The 19,747-nt window shown below is 42.5% G+C and overlaps 2 protein-coding genes across 2 annotated transcripts; one reads left to right on the top strand and one right to left on the bottom strand.

Moving 5' to 3' along the window:
• Nucleotides 1-12,510: 12,510 nt before the first annotated feature.
• On the bottom strand, nucleotides 12,511-14,435 carry N7539_001307 (glycosyltransferase family 2 protein; the record flags this gene model as incomplete). Its single annotated transcript, XM_056930910.1, has 3 exons — nucleotides 12,511-13,508; nucleotides 13,565-13,799; nucleotides 13,875-14,435. The coding sequence occupies 3 exons, from the start codon at nucleotides 14,433-14,435 to the stop codon at nucleotides 12,511-12,513; spliced, it is 1,794 nt and encodes a 597-aa protein (XP_056792941.1).
• A 3,170-nt stretch (nucleotides 14,436-17,605) lies between these two features.
• Nucleotides 17,606-18,999, top strand: N7539_001306 (uncharacterized protein; the record flags this gene model as incomplete). Its single annotated transcript, XM_056930909.1, has 3 exons — nucleotides 17,606-17,857; nucleotides 17,880-18,128; nucleotides 18,748-18,999. 3 exons carry the CDS (start codon nucleotides 17,606-17,608, stop codon nucleotides 18,997-18,999), a joined length of 753 nt encoding a protein of 250 aa, XP_056792940.1.
• Between the last annotated feature and the right edge of the window lie 748 nt (nucleotides 19,000-19,747).

The following is a 19,747-nucleotide window of genomic DNA, read 5'->3' as shown; positions in this document are numbered from 1 at the left end:
TAGAAATATTATTTCTATTTAAAAAGTTTAGGATAATATTACTATATCCTTTAGTCTATACTTAATAACCGTTTAGAAGCTTTATATCGGTAATAAGTAGCGTAAAATTAATAAAATTTACACGATAAAATATTATATATGCTAATACGCCAGAGTCTACTATCTAAGTATACTATTCGTTATTATCTATTAATATAGCTATAATATTAATAGCTAATAAGCTTATTTCGGCGAAGCTCGTTAAAATCTTATTTTTAGATTTCTCCTTCGAATTTAAATCCTTTTTTAAATTAGAAGTACTAGCTATAGCTATATTAACTCCGTCTTAAGAGATATCCTTAGATTTAGGATTAAAGAAGTACTACTTACTAGTATAAGCTATTAAATACTTATAGTAGATATAATAATATAATAGCTAATTATTATTATCCTAGTTATTTTAACTTTAGCTATAATCTTATCCGGAGCCTCTACCGCGGTCTCTATCTCCTCGGCCTCTACCTCTACCTCTACCTCGATCGTTATTTTACGTAGATTTCGTATCTTTTAAGATAGAAACGGCTACGATTACTATATTTATAGACTTTTTATTCGACTTATATTTAATAAATTTACCGAAAATATAGTTAAGTATACTATCCGGATTAGCTAGAGGTTTATATATATTTAAGAAACCTTTTATGCTTTAGTAGCTATTAATTATAAGCTTAAAATAAGCTAGAGCCTATTTAGGTAGTAACGGGATATTTAGAACGGCTAAATTCGTAAGATCTAAAGTAGCTTACTATTTAGTAACGAAATTATACGGATTACTACTAGTATATATAAGCTTAATTAAAGATAATAGCCTATAGCTTAAAGTAATATAGTTACTAGTACTATATATATTACTAATATAAAGGAAGATTTTATAAGAATCTTTATAATCACGTATAAAGCTATAAGCTAAATCGCTAAGTATATAATAGATAAGATATTTCGTAAGTATATATTTCCGGCGAAACTAGTAAAATCGGTTATTTAGTTAAGTTATATTCTTATTAATCTACTTATTAAATTCCTCTTCGGTAGGTTCTTATCTAAGTTAAGCGAAAAGGATATTTTAGATAGCTTCCTCTATAGGAGTATTATAAGACTCTTAAATAGGATATATTAGGTTACCTATAATAATAGACTATAGATCTTCGTCTAGACTATCTATAATAAATTAAAGCCCCTACTTCTATTTCTCGAAGTTAGCTCTTCTCTTAAGTATAAGAACTAATTTAGCGAAGGTTTTAGCCGTCTTATAAGCCTCGAGATCGGAAACTATATTAAATATACTTAAATATATTAATCCTACTATAACGAAGTACCGCTACGTAGGTAATATCTACTACGGCGATATACCGCTACGTAGTTAAGAAGCGTAAGAGCCGGAAGATATAAGATCTATAATAATAAAGGTATATTATATAGTAAGCCTACTACGGCGAAGTACTACTATATAGGTAAAGAGCGTTAGAGCTCTAAAAATAGCGTAGAAGCCGGAAGGAGGGACTTTAGCGATAATTCGATACGATAGCTTCGGTAGCCGTATTCGATATATAGGGATCGTTAAGTTATAAAGAGGTACGAAGTCTATACTCTATAGAAGGCGTAAAATACGCCGAAAAACGATAGAAAAAGAGGTTATTATATAAGTTATACCTAGGTAGTAAGGAAATATAAATAACCTCACTTTTTATACGCTAAGTAGGGCTTATAACCTATTAGAGGCTACTAGGAGAACGTAGCAGACCCAAAAGAGGGGAGAAAGGAAATAGTGAGATTGCATCTAGTAAGAGGTACCTATCTAAGCTACGAAGGTGGTATACGTGGGCGCGCACCACGCTGGTGAGACGCGCCAAACCACCAAGCTATCTCAACACGATACGATAACTTCGGTAGCCGTATTCGATATATAGGGATTGTTAAGTCGTAAAGAGGTACGTAAGGCTATAAGAGGTGTAGGATATACCGAAAAAAAAAATAATAGAAAAAGAGGTTATTTTATAAGTTATACCTAGGTAGTGAAGAAATGTGAATAACCTTACTCCTTATGCGCTAAGCAGGGCTTATAACCTATTAGATACTACTAGGAGAACGTAGCAGACCCAAAAGAGGGGAGAAAGGAATAGTGAGATTATATCTAGTAAGAGGTGCCTATCTAAGCTACGAAGGTGGTGTGCGTGGGCGCGCACCACGCTGGTAAGACGCGCCAAACCACCAAGCTATCTCAACACTGGGAATGGCCACAATTTTGCGTAATCGGAACGGAGTCATAGGGGCATCCATATCCTGAGATCATTAAATTTTTAGGACAGAAAGCGCCGCCAGGCAGTCCGAGACTCTCATCAACCAGCCCCAACTCCCATGCATCATCTATATCGTATGACAAGGGTGACTGTGATTACACTTGTTGTTCGGGCGGGGTGCCACATAGGCCTTTGGCTACTACATATTGGATAGGTTAGCCGATCACTCTACTAAGGCCCAAAATCCGCACGATATACATGTGATTCAAGTCTATGTCGTAATTTGCCATAGTGATAGTTGATAGTCTGAAAATGTAGTTAGTGTTATACGAAGGCTAGGAGGATCATGCCTAGTGTGTATAGGTGTTGTTTACCTTCCTACGACTATGCGAGGAAATGGGTTACAGGGTCATAGGGGTTTACGTCGACCCTGCGAGCAAATTTTTACTACCGGTACGGAACGGAAGGGAACGGTAAACTAGACCTTTTTGGGACTTTTTTAAGTAGGCCCTAGAGATAACGAGCTCGTAGGAAGAGGACCGTATAATGACTACGCCCCTATAAGCTTTAAAACCATAAGAAAATAGTAATTACTAGTTAAGTATAGAATTTAGCGAATCTTAGTAGAAATTAAGACCCCTATAAGCTTATAATCTATTACTAGTAAAACTCGGTTACTACTAAAAGCTAATGAATTTTACTCGGATCTAACTAGGAATATAATAAAAATAAGTAAAATATTACTAGTATTTACTATATATATAACCCTATATAATTAATAAGTATCTTAATGTTGAGATAGCTTGGTGGTTTGGCGCGTCTCACCAGCGTGGTGCGCGCCCACGCACACCACCTTCGTAGCTTAGATAGGTACCTCTCACCAGATGCAATCTCACCATTCCTTTCTCCCCTCTTTTTGGGTCTGCTACGTTTCCCAGTAGCCACCAATAGGTTATGAGCCCTGCTTAGCGCACAAAAAGTGAGGTTATTCACATTTCCTCACTGCCTAGGCATAACTTACAAAATAACCTCTTTTTCCATCGTTTTTCGGCGCGTTTTGCGCCTTCTATAGAGTGCAGACTTCGCACCTCTTTACGACTTAATGACTCCTACGTATTAAATCGTCGCTAAAGCCCCTCCTTCGGCTTTAACGCTATTCAAAAACATACAAAATCCTTCTGGCTTCTACGCTATTTTCAGAGCTCTTACGCTCTTTACCTACGCAGCGGTATATCGCTATAGTAGGCACGCCTACGTAGCGGTACTTCGTCGTAGTAGGATTATATTTACGTATATTTAATATGGTTTCCGATCTCGAGGCTTATAAGGCGGCTAAAACCTTCGCCGAATTAGTCCCTATACTTAAGGGAAGAGCTAACTTCGAGAAATAGAAGTAGGGGCTTTAATTTGTTATAGATAGTCTAGACGAAGATCTATAGTCTGTTATTATAGGTAACCTAATATACCCTATTTAAGAGCCTCGTGATACTCCTATAGAGGAAGCTATCCAAAACGTCCTTTTCGCTTAACTTAGACGAGAACCTACTAAAGAGGAATTTAATAAGTAGATTAATAAGAATATAACTTAACTAAATAACCGATTTTACTAGTTTCGCCGGAAATATACGCTTACGAAATACCTAATCTATTATATACTTAGCGATTTAGCTCGTAGCTTTATATACGATTATAAAGATTCTTATAAAATCTTCCTTCGTATTAGTAATATATACGGTACTAGTAACTATACTACTTTAAGCTATAGGCTATTATCTTTAATTAAGCTTATATATACTAGTAGTAATCCGTATAATTTCGTTACTAAATAGTAAGCTACTTTAGACCTTATAAATTCAGCCGTTCTAAATATCCCGTTACTACCTAAATAGGCTCTGGCTTATTTTAAGCTTATAATTAACGGCTACTAAAGCGTAAAAGGTTTCTTGAATATATATAAACCTCTAACTAATCCGGATAGTATACTTAACTATATTTTCGGTAAATTTATTAAATATAAGTCGAATAAAAAGTCTGTAAATATAGTAATCGTAGCTGTTTCTACCTTAAAAGATACGAAATCTACGTAAAATAACGATCGAGGTAGAGGTAGAGGCAGAGGCCGAGGAGATAGAGGCTACGGTAGAGGCTCCGGATAAGGTCGTAGCTAAAGTTAAAATAACTAGGATAATAATAATTAGCTATCGTATTATTATATCTACTATAAGCGTTTAATAGCTTATACTAGTGAGTAGTACTTCTTTAACCCTAAATCTAAGGGTACCTCTTAAGGCGGAGTTAATATAGCTATAGCTAGTACTTCTAATTTAAAAAAGGACTTAAAGGAGAAATCCGAAAATAAGATTTTAACGAGCTTCGCCGAAATAAGCTTATTAGCTATTAATATTATAGCTATATTAACAGATAACGATAAATAGTATACTTAGATAGTAGATTCTAGCGTATTAGTATATATAATATCTTATCGTATAAATTTTATTAACTTTACGCTACTTATCACCGATATAAAGCTTCTAAATAGTTATTAAGTATAGACTAAAGGATATAGCGATATTATCCTAAACTTTTTAAATAGAAATAATATTTCTAAGCTTAAGCTACTCAGAGTCTAGTGTATTCCTTCCTTTAATATAAACCTTATTTCCTTATAGTAACTTACGAAGGATTCTGGTATTAAGACTCGATTTAATAAGATATACGGCTCCCTATATAGGGGGGGGAAGAGCTTATCGTTACGGTAAAGTAGGAGAATAGTTAATATTAGGTTCGTATCTATAATAGTAATAGCCTTATTAATATACTTAGAGCTCTATCTATTTAATTATCCTATATATTTAGTAATAGCTACGTACCCGCCGTAGATTTAGCTATAGCTTCTTAAATCGGTAAGATTTAATCTATTTTAATAGACCTAGCTTATCGTAGAGCCTATTACGTAGGCGAGTAGAAGGTGAAGCGTATATCTAAATATACCGAAGGAATTAGTATTAAAAAGGGATCTAGTATTAAGTATCCTTATCCTTCTTGTATTCTTAGTAAAGGCTATATCTTACCCTTTAGACGAAGTAAGTGTATTAAGACTATACTAGCGTAGAAGCTTTATATTAATATTTAGGGTCCTATCTCTATCGTAGGCGTTAGAGGTAATTATTATTTTGTAATAGTTACCGATAATACTACTTATTTCTATTAGGTCTTCCTATTAAAGGCGAAGAGCGAAATTACTAATAAAATTCGTATATTAGTAACCTATTTTTTAACGTAATTTAACTATAAAGTTAAGGTGATTTCAGGCGATAATATATAAGAATATATTAAAATCGCTACTTTTTGCGAAGAAAACGGTATTATTTAGGATCCTGTTCCCCCCTATATATCTTAGCTTAACGGTATTACGGAGATTAGGAATCGTTAGCTTATTAAGCTAGTAATCGCCGTATTAGCTAAAAATCAGCTTCCTAAATATCTATAGGGTAAGCTACTTTTAGGTATTAATTATATAATAAACTATCTCTAGTAGTCTACTATTAATATAACTCTATATAAAGCTTTCTATAGTAAAAAGCTAGATATTTTAAATCTACGCGTACTCGGCTACTAAGCTTAGTATCTGATTCTAAAGGAACGTAGGGTAGATAAGCTTTCTCTGTATATAGCCGAAGTAAGGTTAGTAGACTATAGTACTAATAGATATTAACTCTATAATATTTATTTAAAGAAGATTGTAGTCTCTCGTAATATAGTCTTTAATAAGAATATAACGAAGGATCTACCTAAGCCTATATATAATCTTAATATAGAGCTAAAGTTAGTTCCTACGTAATCTACGGCTAATTAACGCTATTATATACTATCGGATTTCCTACCGGCTAATAGCGATTAACTAATTTAGCTAGATTTAGCTAATAGCCCTAATAAGCTAGTATAGCTAGTAACTCTATCTTCTTATATTCTAATAGGAGATCTACTATTATCTAAGTAGTCTAATATACTACTTTCTTTATTTAAATACGAAGTTTAACTTAAAAAGCTTCGTAAACAGATTAAGCAGAGATTCGCCTATAAATAGAATAAATATATTAACGATAGCCCTTAAACTATAGAGGATAGTTCCGAAACTATCGAGGGCAGTCCTAGAAATATCGACGATAATCTTTAAACTATAGAGGGTAGTTCTGAAACTATCGAGGGTAGTTCTGAAACTATCGAGGCTAGTTCTAAAACTATCGAAAGTAGTTCTTAAACTATACCTAAGATAGGTCTTCGGCGTTCCTTACGAGTCCGTAAGAAGACTTAAGCGGCTATAGAGTTAGAGGAGTATTTACGTTTTCTTAAGTATTTAAATATAGCTCTAGCTAATTATATTAAATACGCTACTTTTTTAATTCGTAGTACGACCGTAGACTTATAACTACTTCTAAAGCTTTTATATTAAGCTTTAGCTTAGTTAACGCTATATAAACTAGATAGCTAGTAGGATATAATACAAAATTATAGTAAGGATAAATAGACTAAATAGATTAAAGCTATAGATAAGGAAATATAGAAGTAACTAAAAAACGGTACTTAGCGCGTATATAATCTTCCTACTAAAGATACTAAAAAGATACTTCTTCCGCTTCGATAGGTCTTTCGTATTAAGGATGATAGGACCTATAAGGCGTATCTCGTTATAAAAGGGTTTAAGTAACGCGAAGGAATCAATTATCTTAATATTTATATAAGCATAGCTAAAGCTTTAAGCTTTAAAATATTCTACGTAATCGCTACGTATTTTAGCTAGTAGATATATTATATTAACTTCGTTACGGTATTTCTTAACGTAGAGCTTCTTAAAGAAATCTATATTTAACTTCCTAATAGTTTTAAAGAGCCTAGAAAATATAGCCTCCTTTTAAAAACTTTATACAGCCTAAAACAGAGCCCTCGCGAATAGTATAATACTATTTATAGGACTCTTATAGCTCTTAGGTTCAGTCGTTTATAAGCTAATCATTCGGTCTTTATATATTTAAAGCGTAAGCTTTACCTTCTTATATACGTTAATAATATACTAATTATTACGCCTTTATATATATCTCTTATATAGCTTAAGGACTATATTCGAAAATCCTTCGATATTACTAATAACAGTACTACTACGCGATTCCTTACGATTAATATCATTTAATCTATAGATAGTAAAGTTATACTTTCTTAGCTCGTATATATTCGCAAAGTCCTCGCTAAATTCAACCTATAAGATATATACGTAGTCCCTACGCTATTTTATAATAAGGAGATCCTATAACCGCGTAAGTATACTACTACTCCGGCCGAAGTTAAAGCTTACCGTAAGATAGTAGGCTCACTTATTTAGCTAATAGTTAATACGCGACTAGATATTATATTTATAGTTATAAAGCTTATAAGATATATATATAACCCCTCCGCGAAGTATATAACTATATTAAAGCGTATCTTTCGATATCTTAAGGATTCTGAAACGCTTACTATCGCGTATTCTTACTTACTAGACCCCCTCTTTAGATTCGTTAATATAGATTAGGCCGGTAAATATACGGATAGTAGTATATTAACCTCCGGCTTCCTTTTCAAGCTTACGAATAGTATAATTACTTAGGCTTATAAAAAGTAAATATACGTTACTCTTTCCTCTACAGAAAGCGAGTATATAGCTATATCTTTAGCTATCTAAGAGGTATTATAGCTATAGCTTTTCCTTAAGGAACTTAATATAGAGTCCCTTTTGTAACTTCCTACTATAATCTACGAGGATAACTAAGGCGCTATTTACCTTACTAAAAGCTATGATTTATACTAACGAACGAAGTATATTAACGTTAAATACTATTATATTAGAGACTAAGTCTCTAGGGGGGTATATAAATTCGTCAAAATCTCTACTACAGAGTAGGCCGTAGATAGCTTTACTAAGCCGCTATAGTAAGTCTAATTCGAGAGGTTTCTATATCTTTTAGGTATAAAAAAGCTCTAATTCAACGGCTATTTAACGGTTTTTCAACAGCCTTTATAGCGAGCTTAATTCTAAGGGTTTAAATACCTTTTTAAGCTCAAAAAGCTGCATTAAGGCGTTATTAATATATTTATATAATCACTTTTCATGTTTTTCGTGTTTTGAGTGAGATTAGTGGATCGAGGTCTAGGGGGGTGTTGAGATAGCTTAGTAGTTTAGCGCGTCTCACTAGCGTGGTGCGCGCCCACGCACACCACCTTCGTAGCTTAGATAGGTACCTCTCACCAGATACAATCTCACCATTCCTTTCTCCCCTCTTTTTAGGTCTGCTACGTTTCCTAGTAGCCACCAATACTTAATAAAAAGCTAAGTAAAGAGAGGAACTAAGATAATCTATATAAAACTAAAAGTGTAAGGGGACTCCCTTTGTTGAAGTACCCCGTCAAGTGATCCGCAGCCCAGTGATCATCAGGTGATCCGCAGCCCAGTGATCATCAGGTGATCCGCAACCCACGATCCCGGCCTGGCCACGTGATGGTCAGGAGTAAGGCCCTCCCGCAGCTTCCAGGCAGCCAGGCTCCCGGGCCCTCCTGCCTGGCCTCGGAGCCCCCCATTATCCTGTATGTTCTAACCCGAAGGATCGTAACCTCCATGGTAGCTCCGTCCCACCTCTTCGGGCAGCCGATCGATCGATCGATCGATAGAAGAGGGAGTCAAGAGCAATCCCCTCGAGAGTATGGAGAGGGAGGACTATAAGATAGGCACCAGAGAAGGGACCGGTAGGGATCCCTAAGAATTAGTCTTTGTACCAATCTGACTGCTGCGAGCTATCTCTTCCCTGACGATCAAGTCCAGCTACCTTAACAAAAAGCTTTAGAAGGACTTAGAAACTTTTATATAACTTAGCTATATAATATTAAGAATCTTAAAGGCTAAAGAGAAGAAAAAGAAAAGAGAAGAGACTATAGTTCATCCTAGGTTTTGAGATAGTACGTGTTATATACGTGGCATACGTGGTAGGCGTGGCATACGTGTCTCCTATCCTCCTACGTTCTATCCTCTCCCTCCTCCTGAGTCTGCTTAGTCCTACCATGTTCATAACAGGTACCTTGACTTGCAACATTATTAGAGTGAAGGATCTACAAACCGCTAGCTACCGTGCTGGCTCGCTTGTAGTTCTATATCTACTTCCGTTGACTCTATCATGGAATATGACTTTTGGCTCTTTTATGGTCGGGATTTCTCGGAGATTATACCGTCATCTTCACTCGATATTTGTACTGATAGCAATACTGCAAGATGTGGCTTATGTGGTCTTCGTGATTTTAATTGTGTCTCGTCAGAGACACTACAACAGTAGTTTAGGCTAACTTCTTTGGGATATACGCTTAGGGGGGGGGGGGGGGGGGCCACATATAATAGTATTCTTTTTTTCCCTAGGGGGAGAGGCGTTCTGCCATAGCGGTCTGCGAAGTACAAATCATATGACTTACGATCCATCAACCTAGCTTTTACGGCCGCGACGCTAGCCCGTAATTGGCTAGACTCGACGGATCTAGCTACCAGTTGATACTACTAGCTACAGCCTACGATACTGGCTGCGATGCTGGCTGCGATGCTGGCTACGATGCTGGCTACGATGCGAGCTCGGCGTATAGGATTTAGAATGTTGTCGTGGCCTCTGACGAGGCACATTTTCAGTCCTAAGACCACTTTGGTCCTAGGACAGCTAGTAGCGTCACCTTAGGTGCTTCGATATTTATACGAGCTTAGCATGAAGCTATATATACTAGTCGGTATATTAGCCATCGTCGCTCCTTGGATTTACCTCGATCGGAAAAGCTTAATCAACGGTATATTGTTAATTACTACTATTGGGATTTTACCAGTAACAATGGCCGCATAAGTAACGCGTCACGTTTATCGAAATTTCGCTACGCATCGACTAACTGCCATAGTGGAAGTTGTGAAAAGGTAAGATGCCGTTCAATTGTCTTTTATTTCACCCCGGTCGTGGAATGTCCAACCGGGTCATTACCTCTCTCTGCGGATTCCAGGCCTTCGAACTCTATCATTCCTTGAATCACACCCTTACCATATTACTTGGTGGGAACCTACATCAAATGGAGATATGAGACTCTTCGTTCTGATTAAAGTGGAGTCTGGGTTTTCCCGAGCTCTCTCTGTTCACGACACCGTATCCCCATCTGCGAGTTTTGATAGATGGTCCATATGGAAAGACGGTCGACACAAATACATACGACAGCGTTATTCTGATGTCTACTGGGATTGGAGTGACCGCGCAGATGCCATACGCTCGAGAACTGATTTTGGCGAAAACGCAGAACCTACTAAAGAGAAGAGTCTCGCTGATTTTGTAGCTTGATGATGAGTGTAGGTGTCCCAGGCTCACTTTGGTTCCCTTCTAATGAATTACAGATCATGAAAATTGGATATGTGAATGGATGGATGAGCTTCTGGACTCGGATTTAAAGAACATGGTACGCATTGAGGTTACTAGATATTGGACGTGATCAAGTGAAACTAACATCTATGTTCAGATACTGAGCTACTCATTGATCATTACACAAACATCGGCCCCAGAGGCAGTTGAGGGAGAGCGACTGAAGATTGGCCGCCGCGGAGCAATCTTTTATGGCAAGCCTGACATAGGCGGTATGCTGAAGAAAGAATACGAGCAGTGTGTCGGCAAGCTCTTAGTGTCAGGTACGCTGTCTTCTTGATGATTACGAATAGTGATCTACACCGAGTGTAGACGGCTGACCCGAGTCATAGTCTGTGCCGATGCCGACACTAGGGTCGAGGCTAGATATACCGCTCTGGCCCTCGGGGAAAGAGTTACTTTTTTTGAACCTGACTTTCAACCGATGAGGTCCGCTAGCGGTTTTTGGGTCCCTGGAAGAAAGAGCAGACACAAAGCTAGCTCGTCAAATACGGAGTAGAAAAACCTCCGCGGCTACTACCAAAAGCTTACCAAGATCAAAATCAACGATAAGGATAGCTCAGATATACGGAGGGTCAGTAATGTAAACCTGAATTCTTTTTAGATCTAGTTAATCATCTCGCCTAATCGCTGATTTACAGGGTATAAAGTACTTGGTCTAAGAGAATAGGTTAGACACACAACCAGGAAAGAAGACGCCGTTATGTATCGAGGATATAGGGCCGTTTAACAAAACCATTTTGTCGACGCAGGAGAAGAAATTCTGTTGTACGCCGGATTGAAAAGCTTTAGAAGGACTCATAAACTTTCATTCAACTTGACTACGTGGTATCGAGGATATCAAGAGCTGGAGAGAAGAAAGAGAAAGAAGAAGAAGCTATAGTAACATCCCAAGTTTTGAGGTGGTGCGCGTGGTGCGCGTAGCACACGTGGTAGGCGTGGCCACATCCTGTCCTCCTATGTCCTTCCTCTCATCCTGAGATTGTCTAGCTCTGCCATATTCGCAACAAATTCCACCTAGGATTCCAGCGCATCTAGGTGTGCCTATTTAACTCCCTCGCTTTTTTCACCGTGCACCGGAGGAACGCCTTATTGAGTCTGCAATTCAAGGACCTGCAGATCTCGCTTCAGAAGGATCCTCGTGGAGGGCCCCCCGTTCCTATGATTGAACTTACAGCCGAGGGAACCAAAAAGTTCCTTGGGTTGACCAAACTATACGTCGGCCATAATTTCTTACCTCTCCTCGCCCCTGTCTATGCCTAATATTTCTTGAGACTCTTCTCGGAGTTTTTCGGCATGTTAACTCAGGTCATGCAGCTAACTAATCAGCAGAACCACGTTTGCACTTCCCGAGATCATTTACGGGCCCTCTCTGGTGATATGCCCGCATACATTGCTTTTCGGCATCCTGTTCCATGCGCGCGCATTCCGTAATTCGAGGCTCACCTCGAAGGCTCAGCTACGGAAATTATTCATCAGCAAAAGCTGTGAGCAGCTCCTGGTGCCTTTAGAACCGAACAAGTCTGATTGGTATATCTTCTGTAAGACGGAGTCGGTCAACGGCGCCCCAACCATTCAGCGGACCATACAGATGTCCAAGTCGGCCATGTCTACTTTGCTGGTCACCCTTGGGGAGATCCGGGGGTGGAAAAGAGCGTTCCATGCCCATCAGTTCCGTTGAGGAAGTGGGAAGGTGATCAACGAGAGCGGTGGGTCCTTCCATGGAGACCATTAGTTCTTCTCTTTCTCTTCCTTCTCGCCCTGGAGAGAGCCATTTATGCCAGGCCCGCTGCATCTTGTTTAAAGGTTGGCTTCTTGCTGACGCGGTAGACTAGCCGGTCTGTCCAGAAGTGCGCAAAGACGGCATGCAGGGTGGGCACGGCGCCAAAGAGTGTACCCGCGACAGGGAAGCAGACTCGATCCAGTAGGTACTTTGGTTGGTACCAGATGCGCTGTGAGCAGCCGGTGTCGGGGAGATTAGCCTCGCGCATGTCTTGCATCCGAGTGTTGAGGCAGAGTGTGTGCCAGCGCTCGTATAGACTCAGACAGATGTTCATTCCGATGAAAGACAGCGCGCGGAGGAGGTCGGTGAAGGAGAAGGCCCAGGCAAGCGAGGGGTGTAGCTGTGATGCTGGCATACAAGCGGAATATATGACGGAGAATAACATGATGATGGTCAGATGGCAGGGCATGAAGTGCGCTTCCCAGAGGAGCTCGAGGAGGGCAAAGTGCCGAGGGCGCAGGAAGAGACACCGCTGGTTGAAGCGGAGGTAGCTCACTGTGCGACGCGCTGCGAAACCCGAGTCCAGAGCTCCCCACATGTGTCGCAGGGCCTGACGGTACCGGGCGAAGAGGGTGTCCACTGTACGGCGCCAACCACGACCACTGTCAGCGGAGACATTACACTGGCTGGCGGGAACGTGGATCACGCGCGAGATCACATTGCCTGCCGTCTCAAAGTAGCACTTGAGCAGCATGTGCATATCCTCGCCGATCGCCGTCGGGTCTGCGTCCCATCCACCGACCTTCTCGGCCATGGAGAGTGGGAGGGAGTACACGGAGGTGGGAATGGAGATCCAGGTGCCTGGGTACATTGTGGATAAGCCGGCGAAGGCCCAGAGCAGATCGGCGCATCGGACGAGAGCAGGGCTCTCGTGAGAGTTACGGTCAAAGATGATGGGGCAGCAGTAAATGGTCCGGTTACCCTCGGTGATGTGTGAGTAGTGCAGTCGGCGGATTTCAGTAAAGTAGTCGCGCGAGAGGTGAGTGTCCGCTAGAAAGAGTTGGGTCAGCAAAGGGTCCTTCTATGAAGGTAGTGCGCAAACTTACCATCCATAACCGTCACCACGACATTGCAACAGTCCATCTTCAGCTCCGGGCGATGAATCTCGATAATGGAGCGCGCAGCACAGGCCACATTAGAGCTCTTGCCCGCAATTTCGCCCGGGATACCGGGCGGATGGAAGGTAGATCGAATGTGCAGGAAAGACTTTTCGAACATGGAAACCAAATGGGATGCTTTGTCGGTAGCGGTAGCCTCTTTCTGTTCCATAGCCAGGTAAATCTACTTCGGGTTAGTGTCTAGGCTCACACATTGTTCGGATCATGTCCCGGATCATCCCCTAGCTATGGAACCTACCTCATAGTGTCTTTTGGCACGCGGGTGGCTAGCCAGTACCTTGAGGGTGGTCTCTAGAGTGTGCAGGTCCTCGCAGTAATTGGGAATAATGATCGCATGAATCAGCTCCTCCTCCTGGGACTCGTTCACGGTAATATTAGCGTCATCAAACTTTTTGGAGATCGACGAGTCGGACGCCAGCGAGATCGGGGATAGAGGCTGCTCAATCGGCTCCTCGCCGGTCATCTGTGGTGACTGGATAGGGCTGCGGCAGATGCGCCGGTTGAGGGCCTGCTTTGCGCTGGTGGTTGCGCTAAAGATGGACCAACCCAGGCGCAGCGTGAAGCCGAGCATGTGGCAGTGGATGAGCACTGCGTAGATGATGAAGATGGCCTGTGCCAAGTTAAGCCCGCTCCAGAACCCATCTTGTGGCGGTGGTTTGCTAGGATGAACTGGATTTGGAGGGAAGAAGCTATTCCAGATGGAGGATTTGCAGATGTCGGAGAAAGCACACAGCAACAGGATTGCCAGGCCAATGATGCTAAACCCCGGCAGGCAGCGCGTCAACCATCCCAGCATCATGGCTTGAGGGCGAGTATTCGCGATGGAAGGAAATCGTAGACAGCCACCACGCAGAGAACCACAAGGAAGAGACCAGAAGGAAGAAGAGAATGAAGAGGGCAAGAAAAAAAAAGGAGAGATTAAAGAATAGGCAATTTGTCGGAAGCACGAAAACAAAAAGGTTATCGCGAGGGATGGGGCGATTAAGAGTATTGACGGCTGCCTTAACACCCTTTCGAAGACTAGGACCTGCCGTCATTGTTCTGCAGAGTTTCGTTGTCGTATCGAACATTACGGTTCCAGCCAGTATCCTGTATTTTCTCTCTGTTGTCGAAAATCTCGAACGAGTCATTTCCTATGATAGTCCCTCATTACAGTAAGTTGCTGGCGCAATTTAAGCTTTGCTTGGCTCCCGACGCGTAATCATTGACCCACTTTTCTGTTTGTGGTGAGGCCTGCCATGCTGCCTGGCACACACATGGGCTACGCCCTCACCACCTGGGACCACCAACCTTAGTAGTCTAGCTTAGCTTCCTTCTTCCTCCTCTCCTAGTCAACGTCGAGTGTTTTCACCTTCCAGGGTTTTCCTTCGTAAGATCCTCAGTCAAATATTTTCCGATTTCCGGAGATTGCTCTCACCTGATCAAAGTTCGCTTTTAGTTTGACTCACTTCGTCGCTAGCCTATTGCGGCACGTGGTTCTCCTTAGTCCCACTCATTATCCAAAGGGCATCAAAACAGACCTTGAATCTTCTCAAGGCGAATCCTTCAATCATCTGTAAAACCAAATGTTCGACTCCGTAAGGACGAGAGATATTCGCCTATGCCATGAGTAGGATATCGTTCACCCGAATCTTTACGGCCCCAAGGAAGTATATTTGTGGGATTCGCCGCCCTAGTGACTTAGTCATCATCTCTGGTATGTGTGGATACCCTCAACACTCACAATCGAGTGATATTGTGCCCTTGCTCTGTACTAACGTAATTCACGGCTATCTCGGCCACACGGTTAACCCAGCCACCCACTCCAACCACTAAGTTTCGAGTTAAGATAGCTCAGCCAAAAAGATATCAATTCATCTCAAATTAGCGCTTATTACATCGAGTAAACTTATGGCCTCACTCCCCACACCCACTGCATTTCTGCGGAGCCCTCCTACGTGGTAAATCTGCCTCATTCGCCGATCCGCCTGCCTTGTTGTACGCCGGAATGGAAAAGCTTTAGAAGGACTCGTAAACTTTCATTCAACTTGACTGCGTGGTACCGAGAATCTCAAGAGCTGGAGAGAAGAAAGAGAAAGAAGAAGAAGCTACAGTAACATCCCAAGTTTTGAGGTGGTACGCGTGGCAGTACGCGTGGCACACGTGGTAGGCGTGGCCACATCCTGTCCTCCCATGTCCTTCCTCTCATCCTGAGATTGTCCAGCTCTGCCATATTCGCAACATTGCCCCTTTCTTTAAAGGACCTAGCCCTCCAGGTCTTTCGAATCCAGTGCCAGCAGCGTCAGTAATAAGTCGTTTAATTCACCGCCAAGTAGCTTAATCACTAAGTGTTACCACTGAGTGAATCCTCTACCTGCAGGTTGGGTCCTCTTGAAGTGCTCAAGGTAGGTAGTAAACAAGTAACAATGTGCAATAGGTAAGGTACTGTTCTAGTCACTTAGACGGGATTAACTGATCGCGAAGAACTAAATACATTCTGCTAAATAAGTGTCCTTATATATCCAGTCCTTCTTATCACCCGGTGAGGCTCGACTCATCGGGCAGTCGATGCGACAGTCACAGGGCTCATGGATCATCCGATCATTGTCAAATAAAAGGCTAACTTAAATCTGTACACTATCTGGCTTATCATATGAGAAGACGCCTCAGAAATGGCATTTTGACTGTTAGGTAATATACTGAGTCGTCAAATAAGTAGATCAACCGAAACGGCAGTCCATGATGTCAGTGACCGCTGTCATCTGCGGGCCTGGTATTCAAAATTGTACGTGTATATTCCCAAGGAGAAGCGTGTAAAAGCTGATGATATGGCGCAACGGCCGTATATTGGCTGCCAAAGTGACTATGAGGTGGAACACAGCCATATCTACCGCATCTACGATCCTATAAAAAAAGATTATTTGACGACGAGATGCGACATTCTGGAAGGAAGATACCCTATTTCACAGTCATTCGAGGCTTATCAAGTGTGCAAATCGGTACCTCAAAGGACTTGGCCGACACCAGTGCAGTTGGCCCAAGAGATTGCACCTGAGATTGTTCGACAACAAGGGACTCAACAGCCACCAACCTTACCTATGCAGCACCCTCAGCGGCCACTAGCGTCGTCATTTACACAATCACCTCAACGGCCACCGGATCAGCGGCCTCTACAACCAGTTCAACAGCCAATGTAGGACGTCTTTTGATCCATCGGCCACATCCCGAATCGACGATGGCGGCCACTATAACTGCGATAGCGTCGGTAGCTCCACGAGGAACACACCTACGGACTTTTAGCATCGTGGTGTGCATATTCCCTTCATCGAAAAATCGACTTCACCCGCGTCACCGCCTACAGCTTCATCACGGCTTACAGTTTCATCCACGCCTGACCCGGTACAGTTTGATGCACTTTCGGCATCAAGGGCAAAACCTCTTCGAATTCACAGATCTTCCACAACAGTGGCGTCTCGCTGTGACCTTTCGGCCGGTAGACCTACGCCCTCAGGGGGTGCTTAGGTCACCAATGAAAACAGATCCCTTTGATCGTTCTTCTATAGCTGATATGACGTATGTGCCTAACTCGATGCCTTCGAAAATAGCTTCGACGCTTTATCTTACCTCGAACCCACCCACTCAAGGGCGACTCACACGGACAGATGATGCACAAGCCGTTGCTCAACTGATTCTCTCGGTTTCACCGGTCATCTTACCGCCATCGACAGTCACACAAGGAAATGAAAAGGACACACAGGCAGAGTTGCGGAAGTTCTCGAGGGCCACAAAGGCACAGCATCAGTCGACGAGATATGAGAGCGTAGTGTGAAAGGAAGATACTCGAAGTCAACAGAAAACGAGATCTTCCGCCGTGTTGATCGACGATCCCACACTCTCGATGGTGAGGATAATGCTGAAAGCATTTGCTTCGTGTCATTTAAAGCTATCAAAGCATCCTTTCTTGTCATCCCACGCAGCCACGAGGGGACTATGCAGTCACCGCACAAGGATGAATGGTTGGAGGCCGAACGAAATCGAGTTGACAAGGTCTATACTGTCAAAAAGGCCCTTCAAGCCGTCCCGGCTCCACCACCTAGAGCTATCGAGCTACCAGGGAAGTGGGTGTATGCCGTGAGGAAAGATAATGACGGCCTGGTCACCGAATCAGAGCTCATTGGGTCGTATCTGGCAACAGGCAGAAGCCTGGTGTTGTTTTTCACCAAGACGGAAAATATGCACCTGGTGCGTTGGTCAAGCCATGAAGATGTTCTTGTCCATGGCTGCCATTCTGACATGGCCGGTGTTGATGCAGTGGGACGTGATCATGGCGTATCTCAACGCAGCGATCGATGGCCGCATCCTCCTCATGCGCCAACCAAGTAGCCACGAGAAATACGGACCGAATGGCGAAGAGCTCGTGGCAGATCTGTCAAGCCTAATATGGCCTACACCAAGCAGCCTGCTTATGGCACGAGCGCTTCACAAGCAATCTGCGAAAGCTTGGCTTCCAACCGTGTGAATCGGACGCCTGTATCGTCACGTATTGCAGAACATATGTCATGATTTATATCGACGATATCATCGGCCCAGAACTGTACAAAAGCTATTGAAAACAGTTTCGCGACTCAATAGCTCAGCTACTTGGTATCAAGGATATGCGATTCGAGAGAGTCCTTGGCTGCGACTGTTCATACAGCCTAACAGAAGGGCTCTGATGAATCGACAAGCCTCAATCCGAAACATCATTGACAGTCTATGCATGGCAAAGACAAAAAAAGGATACCCCCTTGAATTCTGGTTGGAAGATCCCCGAGGGTCATCCTGAGTGGAGCATATCGACACCACTAGATGACCATGATGACCAATCCTATAGTCATTATGGGAATGGTAATAGCCACGATGAGAATGGTAACAGCCATAAAGGCTAGAATAACATAGAAATCTCGTACGTTGAAGAAAATGACCGCTGTGGCCGGATAGGCCACAAAATAAGGCCTAACATCGCCCTGGTCGTCAACGAGCCGCGTCGACGTCAACGTAATCCACGCAAAGGCGATTTCGACGTGCTTCGTGACATGATTCTGTACTTTCATGGCACGGCTACCTTGGACATTCTTTTTGGCCGTACCTAGGAAGGCCTTGTTGGCTTCCTTGATGCATTCATTGCTGATACAGAAGACAACAAGTCAACTGAGGGCTACGTGTGGTTCTGTGGTGGTGCTCCCGTCTCCTGGACATCCCGTCGCAAGAGATCGCGGCTAAATCAAGCACTGTGGCTGAATATTGATCAATGGACACTGCTGTGCGTGAAGGACTCTATCCGGCCAAGTTGGCCACTGGCCTGGGCCTCATGCAGCCGTCAAATCAAGATGGTGACTACTTAAACAACGAGCCTTTGCCCTTGAAGACAGCAACAACGCTTTTCTCAAGGTACACAAACGCAGTCTTGCCCCAGCAAACGCTGACTAATGCATCGATACAATTTCGTACTTGATGCCATGCGAAAGAACCTGGTCAAGTTACACTTGATCAAGAGCGAGCACAACCCGGCCGACGTGTTCACCAACGCCAAGCACGTCAGAGATTTCACAGCTGACCGGGACGATTTGCTAGATCTGCAAAGCCCAAAGGAATACATTTGAAGAAGAATTCTTCGTGGCATTTGATTGGCTAGATCAAAATTGCGTGGCGTGTCTCTAAATAGCTTCATGCTTTCCCGTTTCGTACATTGTTGGTCTCAGTGCTGCGGCTCGAGACGATGGAGGGGGTGTGTTGGCGATACCACCTGGCCTTTGAGGCCTGCGGTTGGCCAGCCTCTCTCAGAGCAGAGTTCTCTACCCTCTCCTACTTCCTCTCTTCGTGAATCCTCGATATTTCACCCTACTTAGCTACCTTTGCAGCTTCGTTGTTTCCTCTTTTGGTAGACATTACGCGTCCTCGACCTGTCGCCTTCTTCCCCTGGGTAGACAGCGCTCGTACGCTATAACAGAGGGCCTCATAACCTGTGAAAAGACATGGGGGAAGAGAATGGCAGCGAGATGCGAATTTATTGCATGCTACGGAAAGAGAGAAGAGAAAAACAGAGAGAGAGATCTGTGGAGAGGAGAAGGGAAGGAAGCCATGTGATATAGG

This window comes from Penicillium diatomitis (genome assembly GCF_028827545.1).
Source record: "Penicillium diatomitis strain IBT 30728 chromosome Unknown utg000002l_segment0_segment0, whole genome shotgun sequence".
In the NCBI taxonomy this organism is placed as follows: domain Eukaryota; kingdom Fungi; phylum Ascomycota; class Eurotiomycetes; order Eurotiales; family Aspergillaceae; genus Penicillium; species Penicillium diatomitis.
Note: the sequence above shows the minus strand (reverse complement) of the source record. Positions and strands in the feature narration are given on the sequence as shown.